The sequence below is a fragment of the Malus domestica genome, chromosome 01 (genome assembly GCF_042453785.1).
Source record: "Malus domestica chromosome 01, GDT2T_hap1".
Classification (NCBI taxonomy): Eukaryota; Viridiplantae; Streptophyta; class Magnoliopsida; order Rosales; family Rosaceae; genus Malus; species Malus domestica.
In genome coordinates, this window is record NC_091661.1 from 16,805,630 (window position 1) to 16,826,804 (window position 21,175).

Genomic DNA, 21,175 nt, shown 5'->3' on the forward strand with positions numbered 1-21,175 from the left:
ATGATTATTTATACACTCATTTTTATCTTCACACATCTTTATTTACGATTGATATTTTTTAATTCATTCGATTTGCAATTAAAAATTTAAAGAGATATATGAGAGATAAAAATAGATGTGCGAATAATATTATCCAAAAATAAGTCCCTGAATGTTTAACGAAAAAGAAATATTAAGAAGATTATCTTAAAATTATGACTTTTTATAAACTCTCTATTTTTTATGTCAACATTATAAAACGATGCGCAAAAATATGTCTCCTTCGTATTTTCTCTTTAACTAAATATCAAATGAGGTGAAGCGTGCTACACGTGTTCAATTTCCACTGGTGGTACGACCAAAGGACAGAAGGAATAACAGTATTAGCGCTGAGTATGATCACATGCCCCCTTATGTACTGACACGTTGCTTAGTTTACGGTGAGCTTGCAGGTAGGGAATCTCTAGTCGGTAATAATTTATGCAGCCGTCTAATCTGTACGGTCCATACGGAGGTTTCAGACCCGTTCGGACGGTTATCAGTAACCTGTGAAGAAAAGTTCATATACCGTCCACGCGCTCTAGCATTCTCTTTCACGAGACATTGACGCTTACTAATGTCAAACTAATAAAATAATAATAATAATAATAATAATAATAATAATACAAAAAATAATGATGATAATCACTTCTTAAATAATAGTATAGAGTACAGATAAACAATGATGCTATATTTGTAAAGTTTTTTTAATTTTTTATTTATTTTAAAGTTAATCATCTTGTACAGTAGTAGTGATGTTAGATTGGATCAGATATATTTTGACAGCTACTAATTAATAATTTAAACTCACCATTTGATAACATAAGTTGTTATTTAAAATAATATCAAAGCAATACCAGACGAGTGTAAATTATGTTTTGATCGTTCGAGTATTACTACCCATTACCCCATCTAATCAATTTTTGTTCTTCAGACAAAACTAGAAAATAACAAAACTTACTCATTTGAAGTTGTGTGATGAGTACATAGAAAAATATACATGGTCGAACAACAAAGTATTTTCTAAAACTAGTATGAGTGATATTCATATAATATTAATCACTTGCCAAAACTCTTTAAACACGCTGGTACAACTAAAGTTGGTCACTAAGTGTAATGCTAGAGAGACTAAATGTGTAGATTAAAATTTGTAAATTAAATGACATGAAAGTTGATGAATACTAATTAACATGTTTTTTGTTTATTGATGACACATCATTTAGTTTTCGAATTTAGGGGGTGTAGTCAAACTCGGATTTGAGAGGATTTTAAAAGACTTTAAAATCCTAGTGTAGTCAATTAAAAGATTTTAAAGGATTTTAGAATCCATTCAAATCTAGGTGTAGTCAATTAAAAGATTTTGAAGGATTTTAAAATCCATCCAAATCTAAGTGTATTAAAAAAATTAAGATTTTGGAGGATTTCAATAAGTTGTGGATTTTGAGGGATTTGAGAGCAAAAAATATATATAACCAAGACTAAAAAAATCCAACCTCACCCCCTAGGATTTCAAATCCTTCCACCACAATCCACCACAATGCATTCAAATTCTACAAAATTCATATGAATTTTGTAAGAGTCTTTATTCCTATTAAATCATATAAAATCTATCACTTTTAAAATCTTAGTTTGACTGTACCCCTAAGTTACCTCGCATTAGCCGGTTACTAACTAAAACACAAAACTAAATCTCAGTAAAAGCCCAAAACCCCATGACAAATAAACTCTCATATCATACTTTTCAACTTTCTTTGCTTCAATCTCCACGGTCCACCGCTACAATTATCCCAGTCCACGAAAGGCGCGTGCGGCGCACGCCTCCACAGTGCCGGTGAGAAAGTTCACTTTCCACACCGCACTGCACAAGAGAGAACCGGTTCAACGGTTGCACGCCCACACTGCCAAACACCCAGAAACGACAACGCGGGAAACACAAAACGCAGACACCCTCGGCGATATTTCTCTCCCTCCCTTTTTCCCCATTCATTCCCTCACATTTTCCCTCAACATCTTCTTCTCTTCCTCCTCCTCCTCCTCTCCATCTCTGAAACCCTAAACCCCCTTCTGGATTTTTTCTGTGGAAAAATTAATTTTTTATTTTAATACATATTTTTTTTGTGTTTGGTTGGTGTGAATAGATATGGATTTACAGAGAGGTGTGTGGGTGGTGGTGGGAGTGCTGGTGGTTAGTCTAAGTCTCAGCTCAGCTGGGGACATTGTTCACCATGATGATATTGCTCCCAAGAGGCCTGGATGCAACAACAACTTCGTTCTGGTAATTTCACTGACTTTTTTGGACTTTGATTTTTGAGTTTAATTTTGATTTTCTGTTTTGTTGCTGAGAAAACTGGGGACGGAAAAGATGGAATTTTTCTTTGGGAACAATGCTTTGGGGGGGGGGGGACTAAGAAGCTCAATCTTGCTGTTTGGTTGCTGAGAAAATGGAGCTGGATAGAAAATTAATTGTGAATTTTCAACTGTTTTGGAGGTCGAAATGAGAGTTTAGTTTCGGTTTGAGTGGTGTGGTGGTCGAGTAGTACATAGTATAGATATTGATTGTGTGATTTAAGTAATGAAAATAGAAGGAAAAAAAACTAGAATCTCTGTTTCTAAGTGCCAGGATTTGTGATCCTTTCGGGACCAAGAAGTTCGAGCTTGCTGTTTGGTTGCTGAGAAAATGGAGGAAGATTAGTGAAAATGAAATTAAATTGTGAATTGCCAACTGTTTTTGGAGTTGGAAATGAGAATTTAGCTTCGATTTTGTTGGCGTGGTGATCCGGTTGTTCAAGAATGGAAGATTAGGCTGACAAATTTCATACTTTTGTGCTCGGAAATTTGTTACACATTTAGGCAGTGCAGCATTTTTTCGCTTATAAATCCCTAGTTAAGAAACAAAGTAAACAACAATTATAATGTCTGTTTGATTTTATTTTTACTCTTATAGAAAAATTATCTCTCGTCTTCTGTTTTCCTTAAGAAAGGAAAGATGTAGGGGAGGGACGATGAGTGACGATAGACAGCAGATAGAATTAGAATTAAAAATTTATTAGAATTGTTCTTAGTTCATTGTTTTGGTATTCGTTTTTCTGGTCAGTTATGCTGTCTTCCTTGTCTCTTCCTCGCATCTCTCAGTTCTATTCCCTTTCCCATCTCCCTCTTTCATCTCTCCGAATATCCTTAGTTTGGAAAAGAAAACACAACATAACAGAAACATTACCAGATGGGTGGTTAGATTTTAGGCAATACCTTTGAGTTAATAAATGTTACCATATCTTTTCAAGTTTTCATCTGGTTCTTTATCTGGTTTCTAAGGAAATAATCATGTAGGTTCCTTGAAAATTATAATTTTTACTAAGCCAATCGTTAGAAATTTTTTGGCTTAAATGTCAAAATGGTTTTATTCTATTGGCCAATTTAGTCCCTGTGTTTTTAATTTGGCCAAATTGGTCCCTGTGTTTACAGCTGTTAGCCAATTCAAGACAATTCGTTAAGGGACCGTTACAATTGGCATCTGCCATGCACGTGTGAGGACAAAACCGTAATTTTATGTACACCCACTAAACAGATATGATGCCTATCTTTAAAAATTGACACTTCGTTCAATTCACTTGAGTACTATGGGATTTAGGACATGTCAATTTTAACTGTCTTTTAACGGATTGTCTTGAATTGGCTAACGGATGTAAACACATGGACTAAATTGGCTGGTGGAGTAAAACACAGGGACCATTTTGACATTTAAGCCAAATTTTTTACCAGACTCGGCCAATCTTGAAATAGAAATTTTCATTAAGCATTTGTGAAAGCTTTTAATTTTTTTCTTTCTATTTAATGAATAAAATATCGATGCAATTATTATTATTTTAAATGCTTGGCGCAAAACTCAGTGCAGTGGTGTTCTAGGATTCATACAGTAGACCCCACTTAGTGGGATAAGGCTTTGTTGTTGTTGTTGTAGTTGTATTTCAAATGCTTTCTGGACATGTCTCTACTTTCAACGAAACCATGGAAGCATTTGAAATGATTTTGTACTTCTGTTTCCAAATAAATATTAAGCAATCTTCCAAAGCATTTAATGCCAAGAACTAATCTTCTATTTCTTTGGTTGCCACAACTTCAGTGGAAAATTCAATTCAGCTATGCATCTAAGATAGTATAATGGAATAGTTGAATTTGTTTTAGTTTTTGTTACCCTAGCTCTGTTATAGGTAGTCAAAGCAAATGTATCCTAGCTTGTAAGGGAGGCATTGCATTTTGTTTTCTTCCTTTATTTATATTGTGAATACAGCTTTGCCAATTGCCATGACATTTAAATCATGTTTTGGTCTATAGGTAAAGGTCCCAACTTGGATCAACGGCATAGAAGACGCTGAGTATGTCGGTGTTGGTGCTCGATTTGGACCTACCTTGGAATCAAAGGAAAAATATGCCACCAACACTAGAGTGGTTCTTGCGGACCCCCCTGATTGTTGTACCCAACCCAAGAATAAGGTAATACTTGATCAAAATTTTAAGTTCTATTGCTCAACTTACACTAGAGTTTCACAGCCATGAAAATTATGCATCTTCCTAATTAAAGTTGTAAGATATGCTTATTCATTTTGTGGGTTCATATTGTGGATTGTATGGATTTTTGTAGCTCACAAAAGAGGTCATTTTGGTGCACCGAGGAAATTGCAGTTTCACAACCAAGGCAAATATGGCTGAAGCTGCTAACGCTTCAGCCATCCTCATTATAAACAACCGCACAGGCAATTTTCTTTTCTTGATATAAAAAGCTATTAATCGTAGAGTAACTTTCTTCCTGATTAAGAATATTCAGTACAACCGTATGAGTTATAAGGGGAAAAATTATAGCAAGTGCAGAAAAAGATCTTACCATTATAAGGGTTGCTCACAGTTAAAGAAAAAAGGGGGTCAAAATAGATCACGTAAAATTAAGTTTCTGTTACATAAAGTACTGTTATCTGCCCTACAGAACTTTACAAGATGGTTTGTGAAAAAGATGAACCTGATGTCGAGATAGGCATACCAGCTGTTATGCTTCCCCAAGATGTTGGTGCAATCTTCGAAACTGATTTGAAGAACAACTCCATGGGTATGTTTTTCTTTCTCTGCTATAATATACACGTAACTGTTTATGGTTGGCCAAGCCTTCTCTTGTTAAGAAAAAAAAGTTAGTGTTTTTTTATTGTTATCCGCTATTATTCTAAGTGGTTTTTATTTTGTCTCTTATCATTGCCTCTGAAATCCCTCTCTTCAGTTTCTGTGCAGCTGTACTCCCCATTGCGTCCACTGGTAGATATTGCAGAAGTTTTTTTGTGGCTTATGGCCGTTGGTACCATCTTATTTGCTTCTTATTGGTCTGCGTGGAGTGCAAGGGAAGCAGCTATTGAGCATGAGAAGTTATTGAAGGTTATATTGTGATTCCAGAGCAGCTTTGTAATTTTTAGCAGTTAACTTACATGGGGCTTGCTTTCTGGGCAATTCACTAATTATTCTATCAAATCATATATGGTTTGGTGCTTTTTGTGCAGGATGCTTCCGATGATTCTTTACATATGGAAGTTGATCGTTCCAATGCTTTAGTGGAGATTAGCACCACAGCAGCAATCCTCTTTGTTGTGATTGCTTCATGCTTCTTGATTATGTTTTACAAACTTATGTCATTCTGGTTTGTGGAGATTCTGGTGGTTTTGTTTTGCATTGGTGGGATAGAGGTACATTCTCTTTTATATAATACAGACTTTGTCTCTATGATTAAACTTTTATTTAAGTGTAAATGAAATATTTAATTATTATGCATGCCTCTTCTGAGGTTAATGCTGAACCTAGCAGTCCCTTCTGTTTACAGGGCCTGCAGACTTGCTTGGTGACTTTTCTGTCATGGTATACTTCTTTTTTACTTTTGTTAGAATTTTTAAGGGAATGCATCTTATTATCTGTTGGTCAAACTACTTTTGTTTGATCTTTTCCTTATAGGGCTGTCTTTGCCCTCCAAGCCTAATTACTCCAGATTGTGATCTACTATGAATATGAAGAAAATAATTTGTTAAAAGCATAAATTTCACTTTGGAGCTGTTCCTTATATATATGTGAATGAGTTTTGGTAGTATGAAGCTGACAGAACCAAATATAGTTTCAGTCGGTTCAAACATGCTGGAGATTCATACGTTAGGCTGCCAATCTTTGGAGCTGTTTCATATCTGACACTAGCTGTTGCTCCCTTCTGCATAGCATTTGCTGTTTTGTGGGCAGTGTATCGCCGCATTTCATTTGCTTGGATCGGTCAAGATATCCTTGTAAGAAATTAATTCTCTTTTCTCAGTTTCATTTGCTTGGATCGGTCAAGTGCAATTTTGCTTCTGTATCTCCTAGTGTCATATTCAGCTCTTTTTTTTTTTTTTTTCTTCTCTTTGTTTTGATTTTGGAGTAAGAGAGTCAAGCTGGTAATACTCTGATTAAAAAATAGTAGGTGACAGGGTCTAAAATCATACTTAAAAGTTAAAAATAGTCAGGGTATCATAAGAGAACTTTGAGAAGTATAACATCATGATTCATGGGAATTAGGAGTTTGCAAGTAAACACATGAACGATATTGTTGTATATTCTTATGGCATTTTACTCACACTTATGGAGGTTTCAAGGAAGCAAAACTATGTTATTAGTTCTGAAAACTGGGAAGTCTTTGTATCTGAAGAAGGGAAAAATTTCCATCACATAATTGATATAGCATTAACAAAGATCAGGACAAATCTCACCGTCTGCTTTGATGGACCTATCTTGTCCTTATGTTGCGGGCATTATTGTATTTTGTTATGTAAGACTCTTCAAGTCCACAAACCGTAAGTAGGCAAGTTCAACTGATGACCCATAAGGATTGATAGATTCTGTGCATGTTTCCTAAATTAATAATTTTGTTGCAGTATGTGTGTGCTACGCATGTAGGCAGATATCTGGAATTCTTGCTTCTGTACATGGCTTGTTCGTTTTTCTGTTTTCAATCTTGCCTTTTTAACTTATTACTTAGTTTGCTCTTATTAGCAATTTGAGATTTTATCCAAAAATTTTAGTATTTATATTTATCTAAATATGTTACGTGCTGATTTCGGTGGGTCCTTTTTCTACAAATATGCTACTTGTTGATTACTACTGAAGAAAGGCATCCTATAATTGGACTGCCCATTTTGTCATACATTATCTTTTGCATATTTCTATTATGAATCCTGGACATTAATAGGTGCAATTTATCTTTCACTTTCAAAGTAATTTTGTAATCTCTAAAATGTTGGTAGATGCTAACTTGTGCTCATACAAAATCAGGGTATTGCACTGATAATCACAGTTCTTCAGATTGTTCGCGTACCGAATCTCAAGGTGATATTCAGAAACATTTTTTTTTCTTTTTCTTTTTTTTTCTGGTTCTTGTTGAGCAGAATATGAATTTTTAGTTGTTCATCAGTTATTTTGTTGCCTTATTTTGAAGATTTTATGTAAGAAATGCAAGGAGGTACTTAACTAACCTATATTGATATATTTTTTCTGGGTTAAGTAAATACTTAAATCCTTATCATATACTTATTTTGTTGAGAAAAGATTGCACCAGAATTTTTTTATTTATTCACCTGGAAATCATGTCTTAACTTTTTTAGATTATTTAATAACTTTTCTCTTTTTCTCTAATTAATCAGGTTGGAACAGTTCTTCTGAGTTGTGCGTTTTTATACGACATCTTTTGGGTATTTGTTTCTAAGTGGTGGTTCCATGAGAGTGTAATGATAGTGGTGAGTAAATCGTAAGAACTCCCTTCCTTCCCTTCTGCCACCCTAAACAATGGTTGCTCTTTGACCATGGAGACGTGCCCCCCAAGTGATAGAGATTTAAATATAATCTTTTCACTTTTATACAGGTGGCTCGTGGTGATAAAAGTGGAGAGGACGGTATACCAATGCTACTGAAAATCCCACGGATGTTTGATCCTTGGGGTGGCTACAGCATCATCGGATTTGGTGATATTATCTTACCTGGACTGGTTGTAGCCTTTTCACTAAGGTCTGAAAAGAGATTCCAAATATATCTTTGAACATCCCTTTTTAAGTCCCTAGAATTGATCAGATACTGTGTTTCGATTCTGTTATGTCCTTTTCAAATTGTGTATACGGAAAGTGAAAACATGCTGAGATTGATTAGGTATTTCAGTTCTCGTGTTAGTCACATAGTCTGGATCAATTAATGATGAAAACCATGGGACTCATAATTAACAACATGAGAGCGGTATTACTACAAATGAGGGTTTATAATGTTGTACATTCAAAAGTTCATTAATCTGATTATTGTGTGGGTAACATTGCAGGTACGATTGGTTGGCGAATAAAAAGCTTCGAGCTGGTTACTTTGTGTGGGCAATGACCGCTTATGGTTTAGGTATGAAATGTGCTAATATTTGGGGCATTCTGCACATTTTGTTCTTTTTGCTAAAACAAGACATTCAGAAAATGCATCTGATTGGGATTGAGCTAGATTTAGAATTTTATCGGCATGGTGTTTTCTGTTTGCATATGGAAAATAAAAGTCGATGGATTCAATGATGTTTAGTGTAACTGGAAATTGCCTACTTACAATTGGCTGCTTGGCGTTTTCCAATTGCAGGTCTCCTTATCACATATGTGGCTTTGAACTTGATGGACGGCCATGGCCAACCCGCTTTGTTGTATATAGTTCCGTTCACACTTGGTAAGAGAAGCTTGGCTAATCTGCACTAACATCTATATTGCTAGAGCTCACTAGAATGGAACTACATTTCGCACTGAACGTTCATCGTGAAACAGAATCCAAGAGCATCTATTGACATAAGCGAGTTGTATTTCTGCAGGTACCTTTATAACTTTGGGACACATGAGAGGGGATCTGAAAGTTCTGTGGACGAGAGGAGAACCGGAGAGGCCATGCCCGCACGTCCATCTGCAACCGCAACCCTCCTCTCAATAAAAACTAGGAAAGAAAGTAATAGTGTTACAGATTAGTACAGTAGTAACTCATAAAACCTCTTTACTTGTCATAGTTGTAGAGGATAGCAAATATTTACGAAGTTGTAACCATAAGATGATTTTTCAAGGATGAACTGATATAACAAGACGCATTTATAACATCCGGATCGAATGATATATACATATTTTACATCTTTTGAAGGTGGGCCTCGCCAATCAAAGAGATGAACAATAAACGGAATTCAAATTTATCTCTCATTAGAGTAGATCTAACATTTGTATCTACGAGAAATGTAAAATGAGATTTAAATGTGGCTTTTATATCTCAAATTTGCATCTCCATTAGAGATTATAATTTTGTGACTGACGGGTTTGATACAATATTTATTCTACTTAAAGTAAATGTACATATGCTATTTAATACTACGGTCCGGTGGTATTCTTCTTCACTTGGAAGTGAGAGGTTTTAGGTTCGAATCTCGTGGATGGCAAATTCGATACCAAATTAGGTTGTCTATTGTGTGACTTAGCTGAACTTCCCCTCCTTCTAGTGTAAAAATATCGATGTATTGAAAATTTTATACTAGAAACCCCTAAAAGATCTGGTAGAAACGTGTGTGTATATATATATATATATATGTATGTATGTATGTATGTATGTATGTATAAAAAAGAAAAAAAATGAAAAAAAAAATTCCCTTCGAGAAGAGAAGTTCTTGTTGAAAGGAGAGCAATAATAGGAAGAATTTATACTAGAAAAGCCCTAAAGGATCTGTTAGAGACGTAAAAAAAAATTATATATATATATATATACACACACACATATGTATGTATGTATGTATAAAAAAGAAAAAAATGAAAAAAAAAATTCCCCAGTAGAAGGGAAGTTAGTCTTGTTGAAAGGAGAGCAATAATAGGAAAATTTTATACTAGAAAAACCCTAAAATATCTGGTAGAAACGTAAATAACAAAAAAAATGAAAAACAAATTCCCTCATAAAAGAGAAGTCAGTCTTGTTGAAAGGAGACCAATAATAGGAAAATTTTATACTAGAAAAACTCTAAAAGATTTGGTAGAAACAAATTCCTAAACAATTAATGACACAACCTAGTAAGGAATCCTTCTAGGCTTGGGAAATACATCATCTATCTTGCCCGCCAATTTTGAGGTCGTTCCTCCTAAAAATTTCTGGAAAAAATAGGAAACTAATAGCTCTATTTCTAGCTTTCCAAACATATAATGTGTTTAGTTAAATAATAAACTAAATCAAAATGTGTCACACTATTATTTGCATACTTGTATTTTACCCATTTTCACTGTTTTTGTTTTGGTTAATATGAATAATACTTTTTCTAGTTTGTTTGGCATTCTATTTCAACTACGTTACAAAAAAATGTGCACTGACAAGTAAATTACAAGTTGAGGTAATAAGAGACAAATAAAATCAAAATTTTCACGTTGCAAGCGGGAATGTGTTGACTTGACTTTGTAATTTTTTTGTCTTGAACTTATTAGATTAAAACACAAGAAAATTCGCTAACTTGCAATATATGATGGTTTCTTATTCCACTAGAAATTATTACATGTATTTGCCCTAGCCTTTGGCATGAATCTTTCATGTGCTGCTTCCTCAAAAGTCAAAACCGCGATTGTTGTTTTTTTTTTTTTTTCTTTTGGTGTAAGAAATAGGAATTTCGTTGCATTGGGGAGATTACTTGTGGAAATTTGGTTGTGGAAGAATCAATGCGTGGGAGTGCATCGGGGTTAATATTAGGAAACTTTAACGAAAAGCTCCCGGTACTGTTCACTTTAATGAAAAACCATATTTTTACACTAAAAAGTCAATCCTGTTACTATTTATTTTACATTTTATTTTGTCCTTATCGTTAAAACTCATAGTTTTCAAGCTATTTTCATTAGTTTTCCTTTAATATTATTGCTCTCTTTTACATGACACTGACTTCTCTTTTGTTTTTATTATTATTTTATTTATATATATTTACACTATGAGCATAAATATTGTATTCACAAGATTTGAATTTAATACCTTCAACTTATAAATGAAAACAAATATCAATAGTCTGTAGTATTAAGCATAGGGTGATTTGTTAGTGAAAACCGATAATATCACACACAATCTATGACATGCTATGTTTGGGCGGGGGATTTTCTAGTCATGGGATTGAAAGCCAAATTATAAAGAAAAAGATCACAAAATGAGAAATTCTTCAATAGTACGTAATACTGAACGAGACGGAATGAATGCCTAAGATCGAAAATAGAATAGCCCGACCCATTTAAAGAACGAGCGCTTGACCAACTTAATAAGTGGGACGGGCCAGCTCATCACATTTAGACAAGTACAACACGGATGACGATCCTAACACATTTAGGGTTGGGCCACTAATCGAACAGGCAACCCCAAGAACGACATCAACAGTTGATCACGGTCTGTTTAAACACGGTACAATCTAGTAAGGAATTAATGACACAAACTAGTAAGGAATCCTTCTAGGCTTGGGAAATACATCATATGTCTTGCCCGCCAATTTTGAGGTCGTTCCTCCTAAAAAATTCTGGAAAAAATAGGAAACTAATAGCTCTATTTCTAGCTTTCCAAACATATAATGTGTTTAGTTAAATAATAAACTAAATCAAAATGTGTCACACTATTATTTGCATACTTGTATTTTACCCATTTTCACTGTTTTTGTTTTGGTTAATATGAATAATACTTTTTCTAGTTTGTTTGGCATTCTATTTCAATTACGCTACAAAAAAATGTACATTGACAAGTAAATTACAAGTTGAGGCAATAAGAGACAAACAAAATAAAAATTTTCACATTGCAAGCGGAAATGTGTTGACTTGACTTTGTAATTTTTTTGTCTTGAACTTATTAGATTAAAACACAAGAAAATGCGCTAACTTGCAATATATGATGGTTTCTTATTCCACTAGAAATTATTACATGTATTTGCCCTAGCCTTTGGCATGAATCTTTCATGTGCTGCTTCCTCAAAAGTCAAAACCGCGTTTGTTGTTTTTTTTTTTTGTTTCTTTTGGTGTAGGAATTTCGTTGAATTGGGGAGATTACTTGTGGAAATTTGGTTGTGGAAGAATCAATGTGTGGGAGTGCATCGGGGTTAATATTAGGAAACTTTAACGAAAATCTTCCGGTACTGTTTACTTTAATGAAAACCCATATTTTTACACTAAAAAGTCAATCATGGTACTATTTATTTTATCTTTTATTTTGTCCTTATTATTAAAACTCTTAGTTTTCAAGCTATTTTCATTAGTTTTCCTTTAATATTATTGCTCTCTTTTACATGACACTGACCGACACACCCCGTCCTGAAGGAGGGCATGCTGGCCGTCACGTGAGAGTGACGTAACCATTTACACAGTTCGGAAGCTTTAAAAATACAATTACTAAGATGAAACACCCGAGGGTGAGTCCTACTTTTGTGAATTCTGTCAGAACACCATTGGATTCCTCGTGGCCACCAAAGCTCTGCTATCTAGAACCTGGAGGGGCGCAAAACAAAATTGAGTGGGTCAGTAAAACAAAGTTTTTCGAAAACTTTTCATTTAAAACATTTCTAACCCTTCGCTGTAAAACCTGTATACTTTCCCAAAAAATAGCATAATAGCATAATACTTTTCATAAATCTCAAATCATCAATTTTTCTCAAAAACCAGAAAGTATGCCATGTTATAATTTCAAAAACAGAATGAATGATGCATCAATGTAACATGTGAAATGGTGAATTAACCGGAGACCCTGCAATTGGTCATGTACGGTTAATTCTATAGCTCAACATCCAATCCAACCGGAGTCACCTCGGTGACCTGTATGACACTACACTGCATATAAGTCGGAACTACCTGAAGTAGTCTGTACGAGATGAATGGTGTAATAATACGCTCTAGTGCTTCTCTCATCAATCATTTGTGCACATAATCTAAGGTCACCTATCAGTCGGAACCCTCTCATGGTCTGTACGACATGCACCTAATTGGATCCAAGGTGAGCGTGCGGTGCGAGGTGAATAATATAAGCACTAACACCATGATTGCAGGTTATGAGCTATCAACATAATATACATCATCAATGATTCACATGAATAATATAAAACTCACCTGATACTTACCTGTGCGTCCACAGCACCCATTCACATATATATATATATATGCATCAATTATCAATTCATATAACTCATATCATTCATATCATGCATGCATGGCATTTTAGAAACATACTTGCGTTAAAAACTCAATTTCTGGGAATTTCAATAGCATATAGGTATAAACAGAAAATACTGCCCACTCACCTGGAGTTCGACCTACAACTCCCTAGCACAACACATCAAGGCGTCATGACGATCGGCGCCTAGAACAATAATCAAATCCAACCTTAGAAATCATATCGATAAAATATATAACTTATATAAAACACTTCACTACGTAGTTCGATCCGGAAGATCTGCAACTCAGATTTCAAATCCATAACTTCCAGAGGTCCACAATATATCTCTAGAACAACATCCTAAAATTTCCTTACCATCCAACGGTCGGATCTCCGTCAATTTCCAAAACCAAGTGACGGTTAACATTCTATTTTATGAACTTACAACTCCAATTCCGGAAGATCCGTAAATTGGATTCCCGATCCGTAAGTTCCTATAATCCTTAAATATTATGTATTACAACGTATCAAATTTTGGTGACGATCCGACGGTTGGATCGTAAATTCACATTTTCACCTAACCACGAATCGAAACGAACTTAGGTTCAATTACTCAATTTATGTCCATCAATTATCAAAACTGAACCTAGAACCTTAAACACATGCTAAGAATGACATTGGCGGGCCATTGGCCATGCGCCGCCGCACGGGCCGCCGCGGGTGGCGGTTGGCCGCCCCGGCTCACCGGAAAATCCAACTATTTCCAAAAATTCTAAAAAAATACAGAATTGAAGATCTTAATGAGTAGAGTAAACTTTATACCTGAGGCCAAGACCAATTTGGCCTGGAAACACTTCAATTCCACCAAAACCGTGAAGAACCCTAGAATTGGGTGCTTTCAATTCGACCTTCAAATCAACTCCGATGCTCCAACTACTGCTTGGGCTTTGTTCTAGGCCTCAAGAGGAAGCAATGGGTAGTGTCAATTGGAAGAAATTGCTTCGGGATTGGGTGATTCGAAGCCAAAGCCGCTGCACCCCTTCTTGCGGTTTTCTCCATTTTCAAAGCCAAATCTATCTAAATTTGAGATGGAATGGATAGAGGAAGGGTCCTAGAGTGTTTCCCATGAAGTTTCTTGAACCAATTCGTCGGAAAAACGGGTGAAAATCACCGAAAATCGGCATGGGTGCCGACCGGGTCAAAAATGGGCCAAGGGGATCCGGCCGATCCCCCGCGTCTCTCCCTCCCTATCCTTTCCTCCTTTCTTCTTTCCTGGTTGGCCAGATTCTCCTTCTCTCTTCTCCTGATTCGTCCCCTTCTTCTTCTTTCAGATTGGGCAGTTTTGCCCAATCCCATTTTTCCTTTCTTCTTCCCCGATGCCCAATCCTCATTCTTTTTCTTCTTCTTACGCACACACACGCATAAACCTTCTTTCTCTCATCCCAACCATCCATTTCAAATTCCTTTAATCTGGGCCATCCAAATTTTAATAATAAAATTTATAAAATGCCCAAACTTCAAACTTTAAATTTTTTTTCGTCATAACTCCAAATCACGAACCGTCTGCGCCCACACGTCCGTAGCGACGAATACTACGAGGATATGTCAAGAAAATAAATCTTAGATGGCACGACACGACGATTAACCTAGAATAATGCGCGTGCCTAAAAGGGCATTTTTGTAAAATCATTTATTTAAACTTTAAAAGTCTTAAAATCAGGGACGGGCTGTCACAATCTACCCACCTGAAAAAAATTTCATCCTCGAAATTTACACAATCCTTACAATCCATCAATATCCATAAAACAACCTGAAACATATCTCTCCCGTTCGATCTTTCGTCTCTGAAGTAGTTTCTTCTGCTGAATGATTCTCCCATAAAACTTTTACCAAGTACACTATTTTATTTCTCAGGACTTCCTCTTTCTATTCCAAAATAATCATGGGTTCCTCATTATAAGTCAAATCCAGATTAATCTCCAAGGGCTGAACCGGAATCATACGCGACGAATCTGCTACTTTGTAACGAAGCATCAAAACATGAACTACACTATACACTTTATCCAATCCCGAAGGTACTCAAACTTGAAAGTATTTCACCGATTCCTTCAATAGTCAAAGACGGCCTGATGTACTTAGGATTTAACTTGTCTTCCATTTCGACCCGAACCACACCTTTCTAAGGTGATAATTTTAAAAACATCCAATCTCCTGCATTACACGTCTGGTCAGTGGCATGTTTGTCTGCTAAGCTCTTCAGCCGATCCTGGCTCACTTCCAGGTTAGACTTAATTACTTGAATATTCCGAGTAGTCTCCTCCACTAACTCAGGGCCTTGAATACCCTCCGTCCACAATTCTAACAATTTCGAAACACAAGACACAACTTTCCACGGCCTTATGGCGTTGCTCTAGGGAACAAACTGAAAGGACCAACATACCCAAGAAGTTCAACAGATCCGTAAGCCCAAATCTCTTTCCATAAGACAGATAAATAACTGTTGCACTTCTGAAAAGGTTAATGCTCTTTCATTGAAGAATATTGCGCTGATTTAGTAAGCCAATCAATTATCACCTCAATTTCATCATAACCATCTCGTGAACGAGGAAACTTGTACACAAAATCCATAGATATTTTCCCATTTCCACTGCGGAACGGAAAGTGGCTGCATCAATCCAAAAAGACTTCTTTCTTTTTGCTTTGACTTGCTGACGACTGATACACATATTCACAATTTCAACAATTTCCCTTTTTATATCTGGCCAATAAAAATGGTCGAATGGTATGATACATTTTAGTACCTCCAGGATGCATTGCATAAGTTGAACAGTATGCTTCGTCCAAACTTACTTTCTTTAATTCCATATTAATAAGTACATACATCTTGTTCTCTTGCATAAGCATGCCATCTGATTCTCTAACCCTGAGGTCTTTCTTTTTCTCGTCGTTCCTTGCCTCAATTAATTCTTGGGTCTCTTCATCTTCCATCTGAGTTTCAAGCACACGACCCACTAAAATTTGGCCTAACTTGAAAATTAACAAGTAAGGCTTCTTCTCGATCTTCGATACCTAACTTTACTCCAGTAGATCTCAAATCCACAAGAAGATGAACATAGCAAGCGTACCAAGCATTAATTCTCACTGGAGTCTTCCTACTAAATGCATCAGCCACAACATTAGTTCGACCACCCTAGTCGCACAATCATAATCACTAAGCAACTCAATCCACCTTTGTTGCCTAAGATTAAGATCTCTCCGCGTAAACATATATTGGAGACTCTTATGATTCATAAAAATCTTGCATTTCTCACCAATAATATAATGTCTCCATAACTTCAAAGTAAGAATGATAGCCGCCAATTCCAAATCACAAGTAGGGTAATTCATCTCATGAGATCTCAATGGCTGTGAAGCATATGCAATCATCCTACCATGTTGCATCAACACGCATCCAAGAACATTCAAAGAAGTATCACTATAGACCACATAATTACCACTATCGTCTGGGAGTGCGAAAACAGATGCATGAGTGAGGGAATATTTTACTTGGTGAAGCTTTACTCACAATTTTTTTTTCATCCCACTCAAACTTAACCTCTTTTCTGGTCGATCCCGTCAATGGCAAAGCAATGACAAAAAAAAATCCTTTATAAACGTCTGTAGTACCCTACTAGGCCAAGAAAACTTCGTACCTCAGTGACAGTTCGAGGTTGTTCCCAATTCTCAACCGCTGCTACCTTTTAAGGATCCACTTGAATACCTTAAGCGGATATAACATGTCCCAGAAATGTCACTTGATTCGTCCAAAATTGACATTTGTCAAACTTTGCATACTATCAATGTTCCCTCAAACATTGCAACACCAACTCAAATTGACTAGTATGCTTTACTTTCACTTAAGAGTATACCAGACCTCAACTCTTTCCTTGAAAACACATAGGCACATCTAAACTGATCAAACAATTATCAATGCGCGGCAATGGATAACGGTTCTTACTCGTTACCCGATTCAATTACCTAATATCCATATATATTCTTAGGGTCCCGTCTTTCTTCCTTATAAACAAAGCTGGGGTTTTCCAAGGTAACGTACTAGGTTGACTGAAACCTTTATCAACCAATTCCTGTGACTGAATTTTCAATTCCTTTAACTCTGTGGGAACCAATCTATAGCATAACGTCTGTACTTGGAGACAATTCAATAGTGAACACCACATCTCTGTCTGGTGGCAATCCATGTAAATCATTCCGGAAACACATTAGGAAAATGTCTACCACTCGTACGTCATCCACAATACTAGGAGTACGATCCTACAACACCACATGAGTTAGGTATCCTTGGCAATCTTTTGATAACAATCTCTTTGCTCTCATAACAGAAATAACGGCATGCCTCACTCCACTTTGCTCAATCACAAAAGTAACCTCTGATAATCCAAGACAATGGAAAGTAACTAATTTCCCGTAGCAATCCATATTGGCATGATTATAATGCAACCAATTTGTGCCTAAAATCACATCAAAATCCACAATGTCTAACGGGATAAGATTCGCTGGCATAACTACTTCTTCCACCATCACTGGACACCCTGAATAATCATAACCAACATAGAATGACCTACCTGTTTACTTGCTTAACGAATCCAAAAAATAAGTTATGGGTATTACGGTCTGCAGCCCGCAATAACTATAACTCACTGTTGTCTCGATAAGTAAGCAACAATTCTCAAGGGTGCAATATTACCATCTTGCTCTTCATTATAAATACATATACACTCCTCGATTGTGCTCATTCTCTACTTTCTTTGGCAACATCGTCAATAACATAAAATTTCTACATCCCAATCAATTAAAATTCTAGCAAAGTAACCAAGAATGTTTAACGTGCCCATGATCAAGCCCGAAAGATTCTGAGTATCTTGTAGCTCTATGTCCCATTTGTCCACATGCAAAGCATCCTATGTTTTCTCGCCTATACTCTCCAAAGTGTATGCTATTGTGCTTACGGCACAATGGTACATTTCCTCTACCAGAGTCACCTCACCTCTCGAATCTAGGATTTCCAGTAAATCTACCACCTCGCATCTGATCAATGGTACTAAAATCTGTGTTGGCAGAACTAGAATTAACCCCACTTTTTTTGAAGCTCTAAGTCTTGTGAGGTTCTTGAGACACATGACCTTAACCTTGGTCATCTTTCCTTTGATTCTCATTCTTTTCCTTGTCTCAAATTGTAAACTCTTGTTTCTTACCGTCCATATATGCCGGAGGAATAAACCTATTCTTAAACAACTCTTTAAACAATTCTCATTCAGCTGTTTCCTCCGGTGACATCGTATAAGACTCCTATCTCCACCAGGATGCAGTTTCAATACTCAGAAACCAGGTAGTCATCTCGACCTACCTTTCCAAGAGAAAGATTCCCTTAACTTGCAGAATCTGAAACACCTTTTCCAAATGATTAAGCCATCGATCTGCTCCCTCCGGTCTTTCATTTCCATAAAGTGATTCAGATTCAACTTATAACCATTCTCAAAAGGAGTCCTTTGGGTAATAGACTGAATCACATTAGTAGTAGTTTCCCATAACTAAGTCAAATCGGGGAAACTAAGTTCATCTGAACAAAGTGGCTATCCACGAGGCGATAAAGTTCTGACAGAAGACACTAGGGAATTCTCAAAATGTCCAGGACTGCAACCTAGGCTCTGATACCAACTGACACACCCCGTCCCGAAAGAGGGCATGCTGGCCGTCACGTGAGAGTAACGTAACCATTTACACAGTTCGGAAGCTTTAAAAATACAATTACTAAGATGAAACACCCGAGGGTGAGTCCTACTTTTATGAATTCTGTCAGAACACCGTTGGATTCCTCGTGGCCACCAAAGCTCTGCTATCTAGAACCTGGAGGGGCGCAAAACAAAATTGAGTGGGTCAGTAAAACAAAGTTTTTCGAAAACTTTTCATTTAAAACTTTCTAACCTCTCGCTGTAAAACCTGTATACTTTTCCAGAAAATAGCATAATAGCATAATACTTTTCATAAATCTCAAATCATCAATTTTTCTCAAAAACCAGAAAGTATGCCATGTTATAATTTCAAAAACAGAATGAATGATGCATCAATGTAACAGGTGAAATGGTGAATTAACCGGAGACCCTGCAGTTGGTCCTGTACGGTTAATTCTATAGCTCAACATCCAATCCAACCGGAGTCACCTTGGTGACCTGTACGACACTACACTGCATATAAGTCGGAACTACCTGAAGTAGTCTGTACGACATGAATGGTGTAATAATACGCTCTAATGCTTCTCTCATCAATCATTTGTGCACATAATCTAAGGTCACCTATCAGTCGGAACCCTCTCATGGTCTGTACGACATGCACCTACTTTGATCCAAGGTGAGCGTGCGGTGCGAGGTGAATAATATAAGCACTAACACCATGATTGCAGGTTATGAGATATCAACATAATATACATCATCAATGATTCACATGAATCATATAAAACTCACCTGATACTTACATGTGCGTCCACAACACCAATTCACATATATATATATGCATCAATTATCAATTCATATAACTCATATCATTCATATCAAGCATGCATGGCATTTTAGAAACATACTTTCGTTAAAAACTCAATTTTTGGGAATTTCAATAGCATATAGGTATAAACAGAAAATACTGCCCACTCACCTGGAGTTCGCCCTACAACTCCCTAGCACAACACATCAAGGCGTCATGACGATCGGCGCCTAGAACAATAATCAAATCCAACCTCATAAATCATATCGATAGAATATATAACTTATATAAAACACTTCACTACGTAGTTCGATCCGGAAGATCTGCAACTCAGATTTCAAATCCATAACTTCCAAAGGTCCACAATATATCTCTAGAACAACATCCTAAAATTTCCTTACCATCCAACGGTCGGATCTCCGTCAATTTCCAAAACCAAGTGACGGTTAACATTCTATTTTATGAACTTACAACTCCAATTCCGAAAGATCCGTAAATCGGATTCCTGATCCGTAAGTTCTTATAATTCTCAAATATTACGTATTATAACGTATCAAATTTTGGTGACGATCTGACGGTTGGATCGTAAATTCACATTTTCACCTAACCACGAATCAAAACGAACTTAGGTTCAATTACTCAATTTACGTCCATCAATTATCAAAACTGAACCTAGAACCTTAAACACATGCTAATAATGACATTGGCAGGCCATTGGCCATGCGCCGCCGCACGGGCCGCCGTGGGTGGCGGTTGGCCGCCCCGGCTCGCCAGAAAATCCAACTATTTCCAAAAATTCTCAAAAAATAAAGAATTGAAGATCTCAATGAGTAGAGTAAACTTTATACCTGAGGCCAAGCCTAATTTGGCCTGGAAACACTTCAATTCCACCAAAACCGTGAAGAACCCTAGAATTAGGTGCTTTCAATTCGACCTTTAAATCAACTCCGATGCTCCAACTACTGCTTGGGCTTTGTTCTAGGCGTCAAGAGGAAGCTATGGGTAGTGGAAATTGGAAGAAATTGCTTCGGGATTGGGTGATTCGAACCCTTCTTCTTCTTTCAGATTGGGCAGTTTTGCCCAATCCCATTTTTCCTTTCTTCTTCCCCGATGCCAATTCCTCATTCTTCTTCTTCTTCTTACGCACACACAAGCACAAACCTTCTTTTTCTCATCCCAACCATCCATTTCAAATTCCTTTAATCTTGGCCATCCAAATTTTAATAATAAAATTTATAAAATGCCCAAACTTCAAACTTTAAAATCTTTTTCGTTATAACTCCAAATCACAAACCGTCTGCGCCCACACGTCCGTAGCGACGAATACTACGAGGATATGTCAAGAAAATAAATCTTAGATGGCACGACATGACGATTAACCTCGAATAATGCGCGTGCCTAAAAGGGCATTTTTGTAAAATCATTTATTAAAACTTTAAAACTC

At 36.4% G+C, this 21,175-nt stretch overlaps 1 protein-coding gene across 2 annotated transcripts; it reads left to right on the forward strand.

The window, feature by feature from the left end:
- Positions 1-1,771: 1,771 nt before the first annotated feature.
- LOC103403817 (signal peptide peptidase-like 4) lies at positions 1,772-9,166 on the forward strand. Of its 2 annotated transcripts, none has more exons than XM_008342700.4 (14): positions 1,772-2,293; positions 4,351-4,509; positions 4,658-4,769; positions 4,997-5,116; positions 5,282-5,433; positions 5,556-5,738; positions 5,873-5,907; positions 6,158-6,320; positions 7,342-7,395; positions 7,710-7,802; positions 7,928-8,070; positions 8,372-8,442; positions 8,668-8,751; positions 8,891-9,166. In XM_008342700.4, exons 1-14 carry the CDS (start codon positions 2,159-2,161, stop codon positions 9,004-9,006), a joined length of 1,620 nt encoding a protein of 539 aa, XP_008340922.2. In that variant the 5' UTR covers positions 1,772-2,158; the 3' UTR covers positions 9,007-9,166. The 2 variants fall into 2 exon arrangements, with proteins under 2 accessions (XP_008340922.2, XP_008340980.2); XM_008342758.4 differs by having other exon boundaries at positions 1,953-2,293; positions 6,164-6,320.
- Positions 9,167-21,175: the final 12,009 nt, after the last annotated feature.